The 23,518-nt window shown below is 39.2% G+C and overlaps 1 protein-coding gene across 8 annotated transcripts in view; it reads right to left on the bottom strand.

Annotated features, from left to right (window-relative positions):
• BABAM2 (BRISC and BRCA1 A complex member 2) overlaps positions 1-23,518 on the bottom strand; it is a 298,460-nt gene that overhangs the window by 24,069 nt on the left and 250,873 nt on the right. For all 8 annotated transcript variants that reach the window (XM_073338599.1, XM_073338597.1, XM_073338593.1 and 5 more), the window contains one exon: positions 2,602-2,755. In XM_073338599.1, coding sequence (XP_073194700.1) covers positions 2,602-2,755 — 154 coding nt within the window. The remainder of the gene's footprint in view (positions 1-2,601; positions 2,756-23,518) is intronic.

Genomic DNA, 23,518 nt, shown 5'->3' with positions numbered 1-23,518 from the left:
CAACCTCTTGACGTGAAGGCGTGCTGCATTGGCAAAGACAGTTGAATCTGCCCATGCTCTACTCGAATTGCAAAATCGGCAGCTACATGCTGGCAGAAATACTACCAATAAAACTTTCTAGTGTAGGCGTGACCTGAGTAACCTTGGCTAACACATCTTAACCTGTTTCAGATTAGCAGCCGTGTTAGTCTGTATGCGCAAAAAGAAAAGGAGTGCTTGTGGCACCTTAGAGACTAACAAATTTATTTGAGCATAAGCTTTCGTGAACTACAGCTCACTTCATCGGACGCATGCAGTGGAAAATACAGTGGAGAGATTGTCTTTGTCTACACTAGATGTTACATGGAGCTTAAAATGTATTAATTAAAACATTATTCATTTTCCCAGTGTAGACAAACCCAAAAAGAGAGAAACTGCTGCTTTCTTCCCAATAGAGAGTAGGGTTTTTTTTTTTAAATCTGGGCTGCCCACCCTACAAGATGCAGTAAAGTCTCCAGTCACTCCCACAAACATAGTGCTATAAACAGAGGAGGAGCTTCTCTCTTCCTTTGTGCTTAAGAGATGGATACCCCAATCTTCTCTCTTCCCCCACCTGCTCACACTCTACTCCCTCTACTGTATGTATTTATGTTTAATCTAACTCTGCTTATATGCGAAGACTCAGAGGTGACAAACCTCATAAAAATGTCTAGAGGTAATACTAAAGAAAAATTATGCAGTCAGTGCTTTTCTAAAGGACTGTTAGGAATGGGGATTGGGCAGGGAGGTTCAACTTGCATGTGCTGATTTGTATGCAAGTATAGAGCAGACAGAATGTGTGTTTGTGTACAACTTCCCCCCCACAAAACTAATGTATTGTCCAGTTCAGGCATGAAATAACTCACAATGATGCTTCCGAGTTATATTTTTCATTATTTTAAACAAAACATATACAATATTCTGGCACTTGCATATCTCTCATCAATCCTAACAAACCAACTCAACAAAAAGAAAATACGTTTAACAGGAGACAGTGCTCCTAAAAAGTCAATTAATATAAATAAACAAAAACACATACCTAGTGCAATATGTCACTCAGAATCCCAAATGCTACTATTTGATATTCTCCATATTACTTAAGGCATTATAAAACTTGCATGTGTTTCATTTATTCACTGTTTACTTCTACCCATACCAAGTTATAGTCTATACAACCATGTGCATCATTCACCTGATTTTTGCAGCTGAGCTATTTTCCTTTGACTTCCTTGTTTAAGTGCCCTTTGCTAATTCATTTTAATCTTTTGATTCTGGTGTTCAAAGCCCTTCATTCTGATATGTTATTTTATTTATATATTTGATGTCTATATTTGCTGTAGTCCAACTTTTACTCTAAGTTATTGCTGTTTCAGCATTTCTACAATTTGCAACATTTAAGTACAGGGCCTTTGCCCACATAGTTCCATCTAGGGGAAATGTGTGTTGCTTATTCATTGCCTCACTTTTAAGTCTTATTTTAAACATTATATTCTGGTTTATATCCTTTCTACACCTTTGTGTTAATTCTATGTTGTTTTAGATATAGCACTTTTGGCGCTTACAGTAAAGTAAAGCAGTAGTTAATTAACATTAACACTGTACTATGTACCAAGATATAAATGTCTAAGTTATACTTAGTTATGCTTGAATTTGTAAATATGACGACTACAATCAGAAACTCCAGCCAGTAGGAGCAGGTGCAAAGCAACCCATTGCTACACTGGGGGGAGAGGGTAAAATGAGGCCACTGCTCCCCACAGTATCCCCCAGACCCAGAACTGTGCAGGGAAGACCCTCCCATACTCTGGGGAAACAGAGATCCAGGTAGTGCCTCTTGGCCAATCTGCCATGTGGCCTTGGGGAAGGAGTGCAGAGTCTCCAGCTGGTAGGAGAAGCTAAAGAAGCAGCCAGAGCAGGGAGACTCAGAGTACTTTCCATGATTTAACTGGATTTTCTCTGCCCTGTGTTGATTGGCTGTTTGCTCCACCCATTCCCTTTCCCATCTTTCAGTATTTCTTCACTTCAGCTGCAGTCCACACCTGTCCCTTAGCCTCTTCTCCCCAGCCCTATTTCCCTTACCCCCTTCTGTTCAATGTTTCTTACCTTTCACTTTTCTTTTTGTTTAGTGTACCCCCTGCTAACAAAACCCACCTAAAAAAAATTGTGGAATGAATATGACATTTTCTGTCCTCAAACCGTTGACTCTGCTTGTTTGTGACACCCCTTCCCTCCAACCCTGTGTTTGTCTTATCTATTTAGATTGTAAGATCTTTGGGGCAGGACTAGCTGCTACACTGTTTGCACAGTGCCTAGCACAATGGGGCCTCACTGGTTGGTCCTTTGGCAATATCATAATAATTGATTATTAATAATAAAATATAAATATGTAAGTTACACTCAAATGTGTGAATATTAAGACTGCATTCAGTTCCAACACAAAAATAACCAAAGAAAACACTATACAGAAACAGTGTCACATATAAGAATGTCCAATGCATACAGATAAATCTATACTCTAATACTGAACAACACTTGACCCTCTAACAAATGAAACTTTTGGTATTAAATTATAGTCTTTCTTACTTTGCTCTCTTGGCCATCTCATTGCCATCCCAGCGTGGGCTGTAAGGGTAGTTTTTCTGGGCCTGGGAATACAGCTGTCCACTGTTAGTGAAGTGATAGACTGACTGAAATGTTAGAGTTGGCTGGTCTCGAGGAAAGTACAGCGGTAGGTCAACTGCAAAGACAGCAAAAGAAAAAGATGACATGAAAGAGACACCTTTTCTTGCTTTCATCTTTATTGTGAAATATATCATTCGTACCTGTTGACTCTAAACTCAGGTTAAGAAATGTAGCTAACCAGATCTTAAATGAAAAAAGTGAAAATGACGGGGAATTCTAACATTTCTTCTTGTACTTCCAATAAACATGGATTACATTATGTCAATGTCTGACTCAATTTATGTTTACTGAAGTATTTTTATTTTACAAAGCAAATGACATGATTTTATTGTGCATTTACAGGTTAATCACAGTATTTCCACCAGTTCAATCTCTCTCTCTCTAATGCTTAATGCATTAAAGTCTGTATTTTTCCAGCTTAGTTTCTACTTTCAGGAATGTTACTATATATTCTGTTTTGCGATATAGAGCAATATTGTACTTTTATAGACCCTTTCATCTGATGAGCTCAAAGTGCTTTATCAGCCATAATTAATCCTTATACCTTGCCTGGGAAATGCAAGTATTATTACCCCCATTTTACAGATGGATAACTGAGGCCCAGAGAGGTTAAGTGACTTAATCAAGGTCACACTTGCAGAATCTAGAACAGACCAAAGGAATCCCAACTCACGGTCATCAGTGTTAAGCAAACAAACAACTAAAACTACAAAGTTACTGATATCAGAAACTTTTTACTCTTAAGTATCCCCAGAATTAGATCCTATCTCTTTTAACTCCCCTTGTTTATCACCCAAAAAGAAGGAGGCCATCTCAAGATTAGTCAGGTCTGTTAGATCAACAAACCAGTCTACAAGAGAGAGTATTCCAGAGACTCTTCAACTGGTAAAACTTAACCTTTTAATTGCCAAACGTGTTCTTGGAGTATAACATTTTCTTGGGTCTTTTATATTCGGTAGACTTAAAAAATCTCCCTAGTTTGTTTTAAGACTTTTACTTATACATCAATCTCAGTATTTACTTTTAAGGCCTGATCCTGCATCCATTGAAGTCAGTGGCAAAACCTGCACTGTCTTTAGTGATACGGGATTTGGCCCTTAAAGCACCCCTCACTATTCCATTTAATATCCCAAAATGATGCATTCCACTAACCCTAAGAGACAAAAGAACAAATTCTTTAGTCAGCTCACCAATTTAGTTTTGTAAGACTGTAGCTCATTCATGGGAACTTGGGACCTCAGAAATCTTCATTTGTGACTTCACACTTCTACCTAATGAGACGTCAAGGATCCTGACTGAATAATGTCAGATGTAGTATCAAAAGAGAAGCTAACCACCAACTGTAACATTGCTGAGAATAATAGCAACTAAAAATGGAAAAGGCATGTTAAATCATCTATCCCATTTCTATGCCAGAGCAGGATTGTTTCCTCCAATATATTTGCAAGTGCTTTGTGTATCCTATTTTTAAATGTTTCAAGATTTGATGCTTCCACCACTTCCTTTGAAAGCCTCTTCCACAGCCTAAGATATAGCAATCTCAGAAAGATTTTCTGATAGCTTAAATTTTCCTACTCTTTGAACTGGACAAGCCTTATTTCCCCTGCACTCCAAATCAAGCCTGCCAACCCCAGTCACTCCCTCCATATGTTTATGGTAATGAGATACACAAAACTTAATGAGGCATTCCAGCTGTGGTCTCAGGCTAAAGCAGATCAGTTAAAGTACTGATGTCTGGCCAGTTCAGTGAGTTCAATAAGTTCAGTCCAGTGTGAGTTTTATGTCGTGATAAGGCTCTGATTAACTGGGGGACTCAGCCCACACAAAAGCTTACTTGATACATTTCAGAGGTAACATGATGGACTGATTTCAGAGTAGCAGCCGTGTTACTTTGTATCCACAAAAAGAAAAGGAGGACTTGTGGCACCTTAGAGACTAACAAATTTATTTGAGCATAAGTTTTCGTGAGCTACAGCTCACTTCATTGGATGCATTCAGTGGAAAATACAGTGGGGAGATTTATATACACAGAGAACATGAAACAATGGGTGTTACCATACACACTGTAAGTAGAGTGATCAGGTAAGGTGAGCTATTACCAGCAGGAGGAGGGGGGTGGAGAAACCTTCTGTAGTGATAATCAAGGTGGGCCATTTCCAGCAGTTGACAAGAACCTCTGAGGAACAGTCGGGGGTGGAGGGGGGGAATAAACATGGGGAAATAGTTTTACTTTGTGTAATGACCCATCCACTCCCCGTCTTTATTCAAGCCTAAATTAATTGTATACAGTTTGCAAATTAATTCCAATTCAGCAGTTTCTCGTTGGAGTCTGTTTTTTTAAGTTTTTTTGTTGAAGAATTGCTACTTTTAGGTCTGTAATCGAGTGACCAGGGAATTGAAGTGTTCTCCGACTGGTTTTTGAATGTTATAATTCTTGACGTCTGATTTGTGTCCATCTGAGTTAGTTTGATCAATTTTGGGGAAGAACATTACTATGTTAAAGAAAAAGAAATATTAGATTAAAAAATGAAATACTTTGTCAAAGTCTTCTTGGTGGCATAGTTAATGCACGATATCCCTGAAAAAGAATTGCCACACATTGAGCCACTTATCAGTAAGCAAACTACTTGTTCCTCTCTCTTACAGACATTACTCTTATGCCAAAGAATCAAAAGAGCTGCTCTGTAGAGAGCAATGGAAACCCCAGGAGACTGGTTCTCAGTTTTGAAGTTGGAAGTTTACTTTGTCTAATTCTGTATATTGAAACTCCATTTCTTAGTACAACCTTTATCTGCTCTCTCTGCAGAATCAATTCCTTGAGGAAAACCCTCCCTCAAATAACTGTGCAAATGGTATGAAACACTTGTTTGCTTGTAAGTACGAAGGATAGCAAACTCCAGTAAAGAAATTAAATCATATTATCTCTATTTATTTCATTTTTTACTAGAGAATTTCTGGTCTCCATTAGCTTGATTTTGAAAACCTCTCCGTATGTGAAAGAGGCAATAATAGCATTTTTCCTCCCATTAACTAAACCAAAAGCTTTGTTTTTAAGAAAAAGTATATAGCAGTAGAGCTACTGTCTAAAAGCACTATAGAGACATTGCTGTCACTTCAGAGAAGCTCTCATTTCCTGTGATTAGCCTTTCATCTTTCAGAGTATTTTTTCAACAGAGGTACAGCAAGAGAAGAAAGAAAGAAAGAAAGAAAGAAAGAAAGAAAGAAAGAAAGAAAGAAAGAAAGAAAGAAAGAAAGAAAGAAAGAAAGAAAGAAAGAAAGAAAGAAAGAAAGAAAGAAAGAAAGAGCTTCCTCCTTTTCTGAACCAAAACATTTAGGGAGGCTTTCAGGAGTCAAATATAATGTAAACCGTGGAACCAGACGATCAAAATAGATAGGTTTACATTTGAAGTGTCCACTCCTGGCCAAGAGCAGTACCACCTTGAACTTCAAGCCAAATCTTGAAAAGTAATAGTAGCTGCCTTTGATTTCTAAAGCTATTGTCCACCTAAGAACAGAAAGGACAACCAAAACTCCCATTTTTTAAACCAAGTGCTTCTCTAATTAAGGATGTGAGCTGAGTCTCATGAAGCAAAAATGTGACCCTAATTATGGAGCACAACCACACCTATAGTTCAAGAAAACAGGAAATGGCTCTGAACTTTAACCTGCTCTACACATCTCAAATAGCCAGCTATTATTTCAGAAGTAGACATTAAGGGCCAAATTCATTGCTGGCATAGCGGGCATAAGTCCACTGGAGTTAATAAAGTAGTAGTTTCTTATGTCAAGTTTGAATTCAGCCCCAAAGTTTTCACATCACATAAAATAAGCAAACATGTTATAAGTTAATATTTACAAGGGGTTTTGAAGATAAAGGGTCATATTTTGCTCTTGGTCAAACCTGTGTTTTTGAGGAGGAGGCAAAGGTGTGATGGAGAAGATTTTTACCCTTCACTGGTTATACATATGATATAATTATGTATTATAGAACACAGATAAAATCTGCTTCTGTATAGTATACAAGGGTACAGAGTTAAGTGTTGGCAAAATTATATCAAGCACACACCACATTTATATTTTACTATGTAGAATGCATCACAGTGCAAAATCAATCACACTTTCTTAAGTGAGCATCTGAATTGTGAAGATTACAAAAGCAAGCTTTGGTTTAGCATATTATTTAGCCAAAGTACTCAGATACTTAAGAAACACAAAAAAAGTATTCATGTTGAATGCAAGTGCTATTTCCAAATCAAAGCTGACTCACAGGTACCTTGGTGGTGTATCTGCAGACAATAAGTGGATGACTCATGTCTGTAAATTCCTGAAAGTGGCAATAGACCCTTGCTTAGTCATCTTTTGCATGGATGCTGTTTCATGAGCTTTGTAAACCATAATGAGGGATTTAGCTCTTTACCAGCATTTTTTTTTTGCCCTTCTAAACAGTACAAATTACATCTCTAAAAATAACTTTATCTAGGTGAGTCACGTCACTTAACAAGCTTCCACAAGTCATACGGTTAAATAGTAATATTTACTTAGGAAGGTACAAATCTTGCTGTCAAACTAGTCTTGGTTTTAAAATGAAAAGGTTGTCAAAGGAAGTCCCATTTACCCCTTCTCTCCCAGGAATGGAAGCGCTTCCGTTGGAAAATTTAAACTATTAACTAGTTCAGGAAAGTAAAGCTTTCTGATTCAGTTTCAGATTCAGCATAATTTAATCATTTTGATTTTTTACTTTGGCTTATTTTTTTAAAATAATTATTTTAAATAACACAATAATTGGCCAAAGGAGCACACAAGTAGGGTTAAAAACAGAAAGACACTTGTTTCACTCAGACTTAGACTACACTAACATTTACAGACTAATTACCAATAGGGTCAACTCCCTAATTTGGCAAAGCTCCGATCCTTACTCAGGTAAAACTTTTATGGCAGTGCTGAGTAAACCCGAGCAAAGAACCTCAACATTGCCCCTAACTTTTTATTCTGTGTTTATTCCAAAATGAAAAAGAAAAAGTGATTTGCACATCAAGAATGAATCACAGAGATTTAATTACAGCTTATAGTTTGTTGTTTTCTAAATATAAAAGAAGCTACAAAAAACAATACATACACATTTGAGTTTTTTTTGCTTTTGTGCTGTCATGTAATTTAATGGATACGCTCAGTATATTTTCAATATTGTTATCTAAATAACAAACCCTGGCTAACAATTGCCTGAAAAATGATGCCAGGAGTTAGTAAGCTTCTTTTGTTTACCTTCTCAAAGGTCAATAACACTGAGGTCTGGAACAGAACAATGTTAACCATTCACATCACACATGCAAACAACTCCAGAGTTAATAAGAAAGTATTATTTACCTTGGAGCTAATCTTACAAGTTAATATAACATGCAAATCTTTGATTCCTGATTAGATCGGTGGTAAAGACATTTTTTTTCGACATTTGATTTTATATTCCTTTTAGTGGTACAGTAGAACCTCAGAGTTATGAACACCTCAGGAATGGAGGCTATTTGTAACTCTGAACAAAACGTTATGCTTATTCTTTCAAAAGTTCAAACTCTAAACAAAACTGGCAGCAGTATGCAGGGGAGGTATGTCATAACCAAGAAAATCCCTGCTCCATTTCATATACAATAAAACCTCAGAGTTATGAACACCAGAGTTACAAACAGACCAATCAACCACACAGCACATTTAGAACTGGAAGTATACAATCAGGCAGCAGCACAGACCAAAAAAAAAAAAAAAAAAAAAAAAAAAGGCAAATACAGTACAGTACTGTGTTAAACGTAAACTACGACAAAAATAAAGGAAAAGTTTAAAAAGAAAGATTTGACAGGGTAAGGAAGCTGTTTCTGTGCTTGTTTAATTTAAATTAAGATGGCTAAAGCAGCATTTTTCTTCTGAATTGTAAAGTTTCAAAGCTGTATTAAGTAAATGTTTAGTTGTAAACGCTTGAAACAACAGCCACAGCATTTTGTTCAGCATTATGAACATTTCAGAGTTACAAACAACCTCCATTCCTGAGGTGTTTGTAACTCTGAGGGCTTGCCTACACTTATTGGGAGATCGATGCATGGCGATCGATGCATCGACGGTTGATTTAGCGTATCTAGTGAAGACCTGCTAAATCTACCACAGATTGCTCTCCTGTCGACTCTTGTACTCCACTGGATTGAGAAGAGTAAGGGGAGTCGACAGGAGAGCGTCTCCCATTGACATTGCATAGTATGTGCTCCGTGGCAAGTAGATCTAAGCTACATTGACTTGAGTTACACTATTCACATAACTCAAATTGCGTTGCTTAGATCGACTTTTTCCTGTAGTATAGACAAGGTCTTAGGTTCTACTGTATCCCCAGAGCAGGATCCTCCTGTACACTAAAAAATGCAGGGATCCTGTGAAAAAAACAGTATATGATCACGTAACTAGACTATCATAAAACATACATACTACGGGGGCTGAATTAGGCAACCTTAATTCCCGTGTTTCCTAACTTTTGAGTGCTTGACTTTTCAACCTTAATAATGGTTCTTTTAACACAGTTATTTTGTGTGTAATTTCCTACATTTTATAAAAACAAACTGAAAAAACAAAAAGAAAAGGAGTACTTGTGGCACCTTAGAGACTAACCAATTTATTAGAGCATAAGCTTTCGGCTTATGCTCTAATAAATTGGTTAGTCTCTAAGGTGCCACAAGTACTCCTTTTCTTTTTGCGAATACAGACTAACACGGCTGTTACTCTGAAACCTGAAAAAACAAATTTCATCATATGATATAATCATAGAACCACAGACGTGTAGGACTGGAAGGGACCTCAATAGGTGACCTAGTCTAGTCCCCTGCACTTAAGACAGGACAAAGTAATAACTGGATAATTCCTGATAGGCGTTTGTCTAACCTGCTCTTAAAAACCTCCAATGACCGAAGTTCCACAATCACCCTAGGCAGTCTGTTCCAGTGCTTAACCACCCTGTCAGGAAGTTTTTCCTAATGTCCAACCTAAACCTCCTTTGCTGCAACCAGAAAAGGAGGACTTGTGGCATCTTAGAGACTAACAAATTTATTTGAGCATACAGCTCACCTCATCAGATGCATGCAGTGAAAAGTGAGCTGTAGCTCACAAAAGCTTATGCTCAAATAAATCTGTTAGTCTCTAAGGTGCCACAAGTACTCCTGTTCTTTTTGCGGATACAGACTAACACGGCTGCTACTCTGAAACCTGTCACTTTTGCTGCAACTGAAACCCATTACTTCTTGTCCTATCCTCAAAGGTTAACAAGAACAACCTTTTATGTACTTGAAAACTGTTATCATTTCTCCCCTCAGTCTTCTCTTCTCCAGACTAAACAAACTCAGTTTTTTCAGTCTTTCCCCATAAGTCATGTTTTCTAGACCTTTAATAATTTTTGTTGCTCTCCTCTGGACTTCCTCCAATTGTCCACATCCCTCAGGAAATGTGGCACCAAGAATTGGACACAATACTCCAGTTGAAACCTTATTAGCCCTCATCTGGGTCATCAGCAGGGTTGGATCTTTTAGCTCCACCACACAGACCTCTACCACTTGAGCTATCAGAGTAACTGATATGAGTAGTAGGTTGCCATCCTCTAGCACTTGAGGGGATGAGAGACACACTTTGCCAGTGGGTTTCACGGGTATTTGCTGACAGCAGAGAAATGCTGAAATTCAGGAATCTGGGGTTCCATTCCAGGTTCTGGAAAGGAATGTGCTCTACTGGTCACAGACCCTTCTGTATCTTGTTTCCTCAAACCTGATCACTTCTGCCCACGTCCTCTTCAGCCTCTTCACTGTCCCAGTCCTGTTTTTGTAAGCAACTGAAAACAGGATCTTGTTATGGGAAGTGTTGAGCAACCTTACTAATAAGCAGTGCTACCAGCTCCACCTATAATAAAAACGGTCTCCTATGTGAGGCTGGTTGTTTAACTGCTCTTTTCAGATCAAGCATGACTGAGGTATAGAGATAAGTGTCCTCAACATATTGATATAACTGCACCCGGATATCCTAACTAACCTTCCTAACTGTCTCATGTACACAGGTTAATGAACACACACACAGATATATGATCTGACCTTCTTGTTGTTTTACGTTGTGGGATACTCACATACCTCTCAGAGTATTCTGAAGGTTGGGGTCAAATGCCCACAATTCCCTCTGATTTATCCCATAATCAAACACTTTCATATAACATTTACGAACTCGCCACTGCAAACTCAGATGCAACAAAGAGGAACACAGCTCTCTGTTCCACTGTAAGGGCAGCACATACAATCCTTTTGTATTTGCAAGGATGCAGTGCTTAGAGAGATTCAACTGAAGCTGACTCAAGAGTGAATTTAGAGTTTTACCATCTCCTTTCCAAGTCACTGTAAATATTCTTGTTCCTGAGGGAGGGCGGTAGCTGTGCCTGCACATGGCTCCTCTCCCCATAGTGCACCTTCTTCCTGGACAAACTGCATGAGCAACAGCATGAGACGGAGTGCAAGAAGCCATGTTTTCATCAAAAGGTGGCAGCTAAGAGGAACAGATGCGGCTGTGAAGAAGACTGCACCGGGCATTTAAAATGAGGTGAACTTCTGGCCACCGTGACCTCCTGGGCAGCAGAGTTCAATCAAATGTACTATTGGAGAGGGAATTCTTTAAGGGAATGTTGCTTTGTGGGGCTGCAGCTGAAGGACTGTTTACAGGGGTGTAGGTACATGTGAGTCCAGAGTGCCACTATGCCCACAGAACTGAACTGCAAGGGGCCTATATTGCTCTGGAAACAGGTATAACAGCTGGAGAAAGTGGGAGGTTTTTTGTAGGAGACACAATTAAGTATGGATGCACACCAAGCTTTACAGAAGAATGGAGAGTTTTGTTGGTATGACTTTCTAATGTAGATCAGGCTTTAGTCTTGCTACAAGCAAAGGGTAAATCACAGCCTAATCACAGACCTGCCCAGGGAGGGGTGTGAGGCAAAAAGGACAGTTTGCCCTAGGCTCCCACATTTGAGAAGGCCCCCAAACCAAGTGACATTTTGACCTGAGGTGTGGGGTCGCAACACCACTCAGATTTGGCCCACCATTTGTTGCATACCAGGTTGCAACACCTGGAGTGGGGAGCAGGGCCCAGCTGCATGGGACAGGAGCTGAGACACTGCTGCAGCATGACTGTGGGCTGGCTCGCTCTCCAAACCAACCCCCTGCCTCCTGGGCCTCCCATTAGCGGTAATTTTTTTGGAAGGGTGGGGATGCCTCCGTTTCAGATTTTGTCCCAGGCCTCCAAAAACCTCTGTGCACCCCTGCTTAATCTGTATCAATTTCCTTAGACCCAGTCTACACTTTCCCCTTATTTCATCTCCTTACCCACTGTTATCCCTCTATGCACCTCTTTAAATAACTGTCCTCCCTCCCTAGGGCTTAAATTTAGATTTTAAAGTAAAGATTGAGCCTGAGTATTTGTACATTTTACCTGCAAAATAAGAAACATTATAAACAAACCTTGGATTGTGAAACACGAAACAGACTATGAAAGTCAGCCTGTGAAACAGAGTGATTCATTACTAACTTACAGAACTGTAAACTGTGCCCCCACGGGCAGTGCAACTGAAGGTTATTTTTCTAGAAACTGTGTACATCCAAAGTTGTAACAATAGGGTCCTATGCAGACCTTTTCATTTCAGTGCTATCTTGCAAGCAAGGTAAATAAACCACAGACAAAAAGGAGAGGAAACACTTTTTCTCTTTTAAAGAAGAGGTCCGGTGTGTTGTTAATTTCCTATATATAAGCAACCCAGAATTTGTTTTATATTACAATACTCCAATTCACATTTCCAGCCCCCTCTTCCAGGCTGCACTTGTCTCCCATGTTTATAAATCTCAAAGAAAAGATAAGGTACTCAGACCATAAAAAAGAGAAACAGGAGTGCTTTCACCCTATCTTTTATCTCTACCATATATTTAACTGGAACCCTCCCAGTATCTATTTGTAAAGAATTTGCAGTACAAGACAGGAACATGACTGCCTCAGTAATACTGTAGCTAAGGACAAAAGAAAAAATTACTTTTGTGTTAAATACTATGAGAAGGAATGGGAGATATACTGTATACTTGACAACATGGCTACCAAAGAAATCAATTCTTGATATTTATCTAACTTTTTAAAGACAGAGACAGTAGTGTGGTTTAGTGGTTAGAGCATGGACTGAACATCTCTTAACAGTGACTTCTTACATAGTAGGCAAGTCTCAAATTCTTAGGGCAAATGTACATTACTAAATTAAGCCGACCTAAGTCATGTTGACATACAGCCACCACAGTAATGGAATCGTTCACATTATGCTCTGTGTGTCAGTGGTGCGCTCCCTCACCAGGAGCGCCTGCACCAATTTAACTGCCAGTATGGGGGCATTGTGGGACTGTTTCTGAAATGCAGCAACAGTCGATGTGAGCAACGCAATGCCTACACTGACACTGTGTTGACCTAACTACTATGCCTCTTATGAAGGTCGAGTTATTAAGTTGGCACAGTGAGTGAGTTACATCGGTGGGAGCTATATTTTAGTGTAGATGCTTACAGTTAGGTCAACGTGAACTGCCTTACGTTGACCTAACTCTGTAGTGTAGACCAGGCCTTAATGAGCTGTTAACACATGTCAGTCAGTCTGCGCTGTCTAGCATGGGGCTGATTCACATGCCAACTTGCCTCAGTCTAACTGTTCATACAGACAAAAGCACTTAGTGTTTGTTAGAGCAATATGTTTCCAAAGCTGTAAAATGGGGCTAGTAATGCCAACATACATACCACACCAGGGTGTTGGGCGACTCAATGAAAAGTGCTAAGCATTCATTTATGTTTTGGACACTGGGGTGGAATGACTTCATTCTATCACATTTCATTGAAAGGATTGTTCTACCTCCATACTTTCATACAGTACGTAATGAGGGAATGAAACCTCCTGCAGTGGGTGGAGATCAGAAATACAAATGCACTTCTGTTCTGGTAGAGAGAACAGTAACACACAGAAGCACTGGGGATTATGTAGACAGTCTACCACCCACATGAGATTAATGACTGACTAAGAGTTTGAATTTTTTTTAAGAGGTATAAACACATACACTTTATTTGAGGTGTATAAGAAACATACCTGGCGAGCCGATCTGGCACTGGCTAGTGACAATTGTTTAGTATTTACTCCTGCATCTGTTCTGATATGTTATATATGTATATTTCCTTGTAAGAATCAGATAACTTTTAAAGGACAAAATATGTAACATTATCCAATAACACCATGAATTGTATACATGAAAAAGGAGAGAGATCACTTGATCATTACCTGTTAGGTTCACTCCCTCTGGGGCACCTGGCATTGGCCATTGTTGGTAGACAGAATACTGGGCTGGACGGACCTTTGGTCTGACTCAGTATGGCCGTTCTTATGTTCTTACAGACCATGGACCAGATTCAGACCATGGGTGCAGGGACATGAACATTGTATCCTCTGCATAGGTTAGGGCAGCTACACCAGGGGAGGCGTTCACCACTGGGAGAAGGCAGGTGATGGTACCATTGCACCTCCTCCAACTGGGTTTTACTAAAGAAAGCAGCTTCCATGAAGTTCTTGTGGGAGCTCCACCGGTGAAGGCTCCATAAGAGATCTGCTGATTCAGTGCACCTCCTGAATTGTCTGACCTGGCCTCGTCACCAGCATGTTTGGCTTTGCGGTGGCTGGGTCAAGATCCCTCAGTGGATCAGGGCTTATAGTTGGCTTGGCTACTGTATCTCACCACTCCTCCCTTGACTTTCTGCTGCTGAAAACCTGTAGCCTAAGTTCTGCAGATTCAAAGTGCAGACTGAAGGGGTGAATCTGGTCCATAAGTACAGGAATCGCGATCAACCAATGAAGTGAACTTATCAATTGATTGGAAATGCATCAGCCATTCTATGTCAGTGACACCACAGTGGTAATATTTTTAAGGGAGAAGGAGAAAGAATGAAGAATAACATTCAACTGAAATTACTGGGGCAAATTAGGTCTGTAGGGTCACCTGGATTAGAATTTGGTAAATATATTAGGACTAACATCCCTTCTGCTGCAGAAGGTCCATAGGATTGTCAAAGGAACACTCTCAGCTGGAAATCTGTAACCCAGTAGATTTTAAAAGTGAATTAAAAGCAGTTCATGGTGCTCCACCTGCCCCCGAGGCCCCCGCCAGTTTTGTGCTTTTGTAATCACATTTTATTATTTTGAAAAATGATTTTCTTTCTCTTGTTGCTGTGTGAAAGATGCATGCAGACAACATGGGGAACTGACTGCCTTTCCAGCTGAAAGAATTAAATTGATTATACATGAAATGCTGTCAAATGTACCAAGTGCAACTAAAAAAGAGAGAAAAATGTATGCTTTCTCTTAAGTTTTTGGGTTATATATTAATCTTAGGTGTAATAATAACAGTAGAAGGTTAAAAAAATCAGAAGTGTGTCATTTTAAGTAGAGTCCCTTTAATAACCGTATGTTGGCAATATCCAGGATTTACATTGTGTCTGAAATTCATACCCCATAGCATCATGCTGGAGCATTAATTTAATAATGACACAGAAGGAAGACTACTACTCATTGAGGACCCAGTCCTGAAACAAGATCTGTGGAATGGTGGACCCTTACAACCATGTGAAATTTTCCTGCCTCGGTTGATAGGAAGATCAAGTATTCAGGATTAGGAAGTAAGCCAGGAGTCCACTGAAAGGCTCAGAAGGTGAATTTGCTAGAGGGGTTATGAACACCCTAATGGAATGGGAAGACTGGGGGTGGGGGAAATGTTGGTGAATCTTTGTCTTGGTCAGCTTTAATCCAGCCAGGTACCTCTGGGGCAGAAGGTTAGTGCTGTATGCTCATTTAGTTCTTGGCCTCTCTGTGGAAACTGCCAGCAAAGGATCAACTAATGACAACTTCGGGGGTGTGTATTGTGATGGAAAGATGCTCCTTTTGAAATGGACAAAGGCCTCCAACTCTTTCATATTGGATAGGAATGGCTTTCAGTCACTATAAACCTCATCTAGATTTGAACTGGTGACCAAGAAGAGCAAGGCTATACATCCCATTTTGAAGACCTTGAGCCATCCAACTTGTCCCTCCCCAAACATCTCTTATGATTGCATATAACATCTTTGCAGAAGGCCAACTTAAAAGTCTAAAATACAGAAGTGGTTATTTTTGATTATAATGTTTTTCCATAGCCCATGTGTCTTTCTGAATAATGGAAACAATGACTTATATTGGAATAAACTATTTCTGCATATTATGAAGTTTGAACTTGTTTATCTTGTGGATTACACTGAGCCTGGAATTTATGCATCTCCTATAAAAACTGTTCTTCAGAAGTGTGAAACTCTTTCTGGTTTGAGAACGACTGAACAGCATTTTGCCATGTCTATACTGAGATTTTTCTTAAAATTCCTATCTGTGGTAGTAACAATGGGAGCTATAGTGTAGACCAGGCATTGGTGACCACTAGCATTTTTACTACTGTGTCATCTAGATTTGATCTGCACAGAGATTAAGGTGACCAGATGTCCCGATTTTATAGGGACAGTTCTGATATTCAGGGCTTTGTCATATATAGGTGCCTATTACACCCACCGCATCCTGATTTTCCACACTTGCTATTTGGCCACTTACCAGAGATAGAGGACATGGTGGTAAAAATACCAGTGCTTTGTCTACACTAGAGTTCCCACTATTCCCATCACCAAGAGAGCAGCACTAGTAATAGTGCAATGGTGCAAAACTTTACAGAAAGCATCAGATTAGACAAGGCCACAATGCCAAAACACTATTCTGTCCTTGTCAAATTTAGCCTGATCTAATGACTATGTAGTAATTATATTGATTACTTAAGAATTCCCAGTTATCACTTTGAGGTTTAACAGGTTCTTGTCTCAAGATCAGGTCCAATATTATTAAAATTACAGTACAGTGGAGAACCCTGATGTGCACAGTTGCAATACTCACACTGTAGGAGCCCTTCTATATTTACAATAGTTTATTAATACATTTAGCAAAGTCACGAACACTTTAAACCAGTAAGGTAGAGAGAGATAATACAGAATGTACATCTGAACATCCATATACTCACACCATCCCTTGCAGAAAAACCTGAAATGTTAGCCATGATTTTCCTCGTCAGCATCACCTTTCTCATCATCACCAGTGACCATTATCCTTTTTATAAAAAATTATGCTGACACCACTACATCTAATGTATAGTCAGTAGGGGTTTCTCTTGTCTTCCTCATTTGTATTTCCTCATCTTACTAATATTGGGATGTCATTCTCCTATAGATTAGCATATTAATTATCTCAACTTATTATCATATATGTTGATTTGTTGCCACGGCACTCTTGCGGTCAGATAACTGTGGATGTTCTATCCAGAAGCTGGTGTTAGCTCATGTTCCTGTGGTTTGCTGATGTCGTTATGAACAAAATTCACCCTTCCACACTCCATTTCCTGTTCCCCAAAACTTAGGGGTGATTGTTGGACCATTTATCTATGCCAATGTTCACAGGCCTCAAGTCTTATGCTAACTACTGAAGCCAATTTCTTACAAGATACAGGCCTGTAGGTTCCTTGCATTACTGCTGAATAAAATAAATGCTAAAGTTAGCTCTATGGGCTACACAAACCAGAAGAGGTTATATACTTCAAAGGGACTTTTCAAGAAAGACACAAACAGTTCCACTGAATAGCTTTTATCTTATTTATTGTTAGTGGTAGATCTGCTGAACTTTGGTTTTTTTACTACCCCATTCTTATAATACAAAATAATCGCAGTGCAATTTGGGATGACTTTTTAGAAAGACTGTGCCCTCCAGCTTGTGAAAACGATAAATTTAAAATATGTCCTTCAAACAAAGTTTCTGTATTCTTTGTTTAGTCTTATATGGGAAATACTTCACAGCACAAATTAAGAGTCTGTTCAAACAGTCTCCAGTAATAAAAGGAAAGCATATGATAGGATGTTGTAAAACTAACCTGGCAAATGCTTTATAATCACTTCTATCTTTTGAGTGACATTATCCTCCAGCCCCATTAAACCTTACTGCTTTGGACTTTTAAAAGCTAGACTGGACAAAATACCAGAAAATGAACCAAAGGAAACTATCCTGCACTGGCCCCTGGGAAACGGAATGGATAACCTAATAGGTCTTTCTGTCTCTAACTCTTATGTAATTCTCTCCAGTGGGATTGGAGGGGGGCGGGGGGAGTTGCTGTCTGTCATGTGCATGCCACGTGTTAATGACTTTTCTTCCCCTCTCTCTCTGTCTCTCTCTCTCTCTCTCTCTTTTTTTTTTTTTAATTCCCAAGGGTTACCTCCTCTGGTTTCCACTTCTTTGTATTGTTTCTGGTGCACCAGTTTCTATAGCAACTTCTCCTAGCAGTGATGAAACACTGGTGCACTATAAAGCTGAACCTTGCCTATTTGAGCCATTTGAAGTCTGCACTGTAAGTACAGCAGTGGTTTCTGTCAGTGTAGAAAAATCTGTGCTCAAACTTAGCATAGATTTGGGACTATGGTGTCCCACTGCTGGAGAAAAGACGCATTTATCCTTCTTATGGCACTAATGCTGTTAGAGGAGAGAGAAAGCCTTTGCAATTTGTTGAGTAGTTGCTAAATAGTGTTTCAGTAGAATACGGAGGCAATTAAAGTGTGTTTCTCCTCTGACAAGTGTCTGTGTAAAAATGGCAGTCAATTAATAATGGTTCCTTATTAATTTTATTCAGTTTACAAGTAATGATTTTTTTTCTGCTCGTATTTCAAACTCAGCCTGGGAGCTGAAAATCAAAATGATTTGTTTTCTGCTCACGTTTCACCTCCAGAAATAAAGTTCCTAAAATCTTGATGACACCTGTGCAACCTCACCCTCTTCCAATTTCACTCCCATGCAATCTCACTGTTTTCAAATTATACTCTAAATTACTCCTGCACAATCCAATTGTCTTCCAATTCCACTCCAGTTACTTCATAGAATAGAGTATCAGAGTTGGAAGGGACCTCAGGAGGACATCTAGTCCAACCCTGCTCAAACCAGGACCAATCTCCAATTTTTGCTCCAGATCCCTAAATGGCCCCCTCAAGGATTGAACTCACAACCCTGGGTTTAGCAGGCACACCCTAGTGCTGGCAGATTACATCCTAAATTGCATCTGTGCCACCTCACTTCCTTTAGTTGTGGCACATGTGTAACAGGTGAGAATTTGGCTCTGCAATTGGAATTTACTTCACAATTCTGTTGCTGATGCAAAAAGTATATTGGCTTTATAGTGATAACATGGTAAAGAGCTAAAAGCTTACTGTCTTAGAAAGTGAATAGATATAACTCTGAATACACACAGGAAGCAAGGATGGAGAGGAAAACTTGTCTTGCTGTTTAGGCACTGAACTAGGACTCTGGAAATCAGTATTTAATTCCCAGTCCTGTCACACATTTCCTATGTGACCTAAGGGAAACCACTTAATTGAATTGGCCTCGTTAGCACTGACCCCCACACTTGGTACGGTAACTCCCATCTTTTCATGTGCTGTATATTTATACCCGCTTACTGTATTTTCCACTCTATGCATCTGATGAAGTGGATTATATCCCACGAAAGCTTATGCCCAAATAAATTTGTTAGTATCTAAACGACTCCTCGTTGTTTTTACTTAATCTCTCTGTCTCTGAGTTCCACACCTGTAAAGTAGGTATAATACATCTTCCCTACCTCACAGGTGATCTTTGAGGATAAGTTCATTAACGTTTGTGAGATAACTGTTCATTATGGTAGTAGTGGTCTAGACAGACTGTTGAGTAGTGACATTTCTACATAGTCACTTTTCAGAGTAAAAGAAGCTACTGTGAAAGTTGATGACTTTTCTAGACACTTGTTAAAGAGCTTGTAGTTCCCATTTCAAAGCAGATGAAGCAATACTAAATAATGAGCTTTAAAATATCCAGAGCAACATAATAAAAAAAATGAAAAACTTCAAAAAATGCAAACCATACATATGTTTCCTTGAAACGACAGACACTGCCAATGGAAACTGACATTTTACCAAAAAATGCTTGCTTCTGCTACTACAACCACTGCCATAAAACCAAAGAATTTTAAAATCTAATTTACTTTTCACTATGTATGGTTTCCATTCATATTAAGTTTTATAATTTGTCCGATCTCAACCCGCTGTTATCAACAAAATCTACTTTAAAATATTGACATTTTTATATCAGTCTAATATGAACACAGGCAAACAGAATAAAAGGAGACAAACCACCTCTGCCTTCAACTTTACTAGCCTCAAACACAAAGCACTAAGGCCTGCAAAATGTCATTCAGCTCATAGAATATTAACATCCAGCAAGGAACCATAGGAACGTGATGTTGAAATATTCTCAATAGATAATGATGAGGTTATATAATTATTTACGATACAATACAAATTTGAAACTACAACTGGTTGACAATGCCCCTTTAAAGACCTGGCAATGATGGAAACTCGGTAGCAAAAGGGCAATTCATTCCCCACAATACTGCAATTGAGTTCTGGGATTAGCCTCGGACTGTACCCAGTTAAGTGAGGAACAGAGTAGCTTGTCTGTGACTAAAACCACTTTCCCACCAAGGTGCCTGATCCTCAGCGGTGGGGAGTACTTGCAATTCCCACTGAACTCAACAGGTGACATTCACCCCATGCTCAAGACCTACGTAGCATGTAAATTCCACTTAAACCTTATTGTGAGGACTTATGTGGGACTTAGATGTGGGACTAATCTTTGTGCAGATGCTCTCTACACAAGGGTGAATTTTAGGATCAGACGCCAAAGAATAAACATTACTGGGAGCAAATGGCAGGTAGCCAGAGGAGGGAATTGGGTTTGCCAGCTTACCCTTCTTTGCTGACTCCACTGTCAAGGAATCACTCCCAAGAACTGGTCCTAGTGGCCTCCTGGAACCATTGCTAGCCTAAGCTTTCCAGGAATAGTCCTTGAAAAGCTCCACCTTTTCCTGACTAGCTGTCACTAAGAGCAGAAAGCTATCCTGTCATAACCGTAACAGACTTCTGACTTCACTGTATCTCAGTATTGAGCTTCTTACTTTTAAACCATTGTTTTTGTTATTATGCTTAACCTACCTTCTGCTGCCGAATCTTCCCTTCTCTTAACCAACGTGCATCACACCCTTCTCCTCTGTCTTGCTACCTACATTATTGTGCACTTGCTTTCTTTGTCTCGTCCCTTTCCCTTTCATTTCCACAAATTCGCCTTCCACAACCTTTCACCTCTCTTCTTGAAGCCACACCGTCACGAACAATAAAATAAAAAGAACCATACAATAATCAGGAGAGATTTTAGTTTATAAAACAAAAATTTCAAATATTTAATTAAAAACACAGAACCATCAAGATGTGTGCCAACTATCTCAAATAAATAGAGACTCTTACTGCTGTAACCCATGTCCTCCATTTGCAAGATGACCTGGACCATGGGACTGCCTGTTTTCCCAGACATTTAGCTGACGGTGCTTTTCTCACACAACATCCTATGGAGGAGGTGGAGCCAATCAAGTTCAAAACCCCAAGGAGAGCAGGAACCATAAGATGATCTGCTTGGAATTTTAGCCATTAGTCACGATTTCTGGCAGATATTTTGATTGAATCGGAGGAACAATTCTTGAAGACTATTTTCTTTTCAGCACCCAATGGTATGAGAACAAGTCCCACATGGGAGGAAAAACTGACAAGGCCTCCAAACTATCAAACTCATTAACATTATTATTTTTATTATTATTTGAATTGTGGTAGCACCTAGGAGCCCCAGTCATGGACCAGGACCCTACAGTGCTAGCCACTCTTTACTCCTAATATTTAACTCCACACAAGAGAAAGGTATTGGCTTCATGACCAAATCTGCTGAGAGACAGAGAATAACTGTGAGAGGGTGCACTGTCTTTTATGTTCTTGGTTCCAAATCAATGTCTCCTCTCGCCTATCCCCTAGAGACTTTACTGCTTTACACTGTTCTATGATTTGTGTGGCAGGACAGTAACTCCTGGACTAGGAATCTGCAGAAGCAACTTCTCAAAGGACAACTGTAATACATGTCAAGGTAAAGCAACAGTTCTTCTTTAAGTAAGCCAGCTAGACTCAAATATGACCAGACACTAAACAGTACAATAGGTTGCCCTTTTTGGTCTGAATGGTTGGCCAATATTTGAGGCCTTGCAGGATGTTTCCATTAGGAGGAGAAATTGATGGTAGAGTCAGGTATTTATTTCTTGCAATCCTGTTTATTTACAAAACATGGACACAAACACCTGTTTCTCTGAACACAGTATGAACAAACAGAGCAGGCAGTGTCCTTGCTGGCTATTAGCCTCCTTTCCAGACAAAGCTCTGCCCAATATAATCTCTCTCTCCCAGCTTCCTCTCAGGGTCATGCTATCAGTGTTTCTCTGGCTTTGTCCTTACTTTTCTGGCTGCTTTCTTCTTCTAACATGTACAGCTAAAATCAAATTAATACCCCCAACCCCTGCTTTTGCAATCAGTTCCCAGTGAAACCAACTCATTCTTACGAAGTTAATTTTTTGCTCAAGCCTTTCATTTGGTCAGTGCTTGGGGTGGTGACTTCTAGTGCTCCAGCTATCTTACTACATAAAAGGAGCTTAATTGCTTTTTCCATTTTGCCCAAGTCAAGTGTGCCCATCAGCTTCAAAAAGGTACGTGATTGCCCAGAGAGTACACACTTGCTGGAAGCTACCAATATACTTGAAGGAAGCTACCATGCTCGTTGATATAAGATGATATATGGAGCAAAGAAGCAAGATCTTTCCATTTAAACCTATATCCTTACGAATCCTCCATTATAAGAAGCAAACAACCACTAATTCATCACTGATACTTTTTAGCTACTATTTCCAATCCTTCTATCTTCTACCAATCTCATTTGTGTTGAGATGCTAAACGTACATCTACAGTAAAGATCAAGTTTCAAAATAATTATGTAACACATTCTCTCTCTCGTGTCTATATCCAGAGGTCTAGTCAACCTTGGACACACACCCATGAAATCTGTATTAACATTAACGTGAGGCATGTGTACATAGCCAAGGAAAGAAAGACCTTGTAAGTCTCTGAAAATGAATCATCTTATCTACAAAACTAAAGAAAAAACATCAGTGTTACAAAACAGTAGCAAAGGGAATAGAGTTACTCTTCAACTACACCACTATTAACATTAAACTTGGTTAATGGCTTCCTCTCCCAAGTGAATGAACATGAACTTCTCTGAATGTTCATTTCTTCTCTTCTATGTTTTTGAAAACACTTGATTAACTTTTAGAACTAAACTACTAAAACAACAGTTCCTGTGACCTCACTTTGACCTGACTTTGATAGACTCACATAATGATTAGATTAAAATAGTTGCTGAAGTCTGCAATTAGATAGCTCTCCTATATTGCAAGACAAGCTGTACAGACTTCCTTTACTGTGCCCTTTATTTCATAAGTACTGCACAATACTGTACTTTTGATCATGTGAGACTGTTCTGGAGTGGAGGCGGGGGTTCCAGTAGACATAAATCCTGAGTTGAGTCAACAGAAAAAAGACTTTAATAAAATATTAGACTAGTGTATGTAAAGTACAGTATTCTGTACCACTGTATTATTATTTTAAAATCCAATTTACCTTTTACAGTTTCAGTCCTTTACTTTTTCACTTAACTCAGGCTACTTACTCTATGAACCCTGGGTACACAATCATT

Source organism: Lepidochelys kempii, chromosome 3 (genome assembly GCF_965140265.1).
Source record: "Lepidochelys kempii isolate rLepKem1 chromosome 3, rLepKem1.hap2, whole genome shotgun sequence".
Classification (NCBI taxonomy): Eukaryota; Metazoa; Chordata; order Testudines; family Cheloniidae; genus Lepidochelys; species Lepidochelys kempii.
Note: the sequence above shows the minus strand (reverse complement) of the source record. Positions and strands in the feature narration are given on the sequence as shown.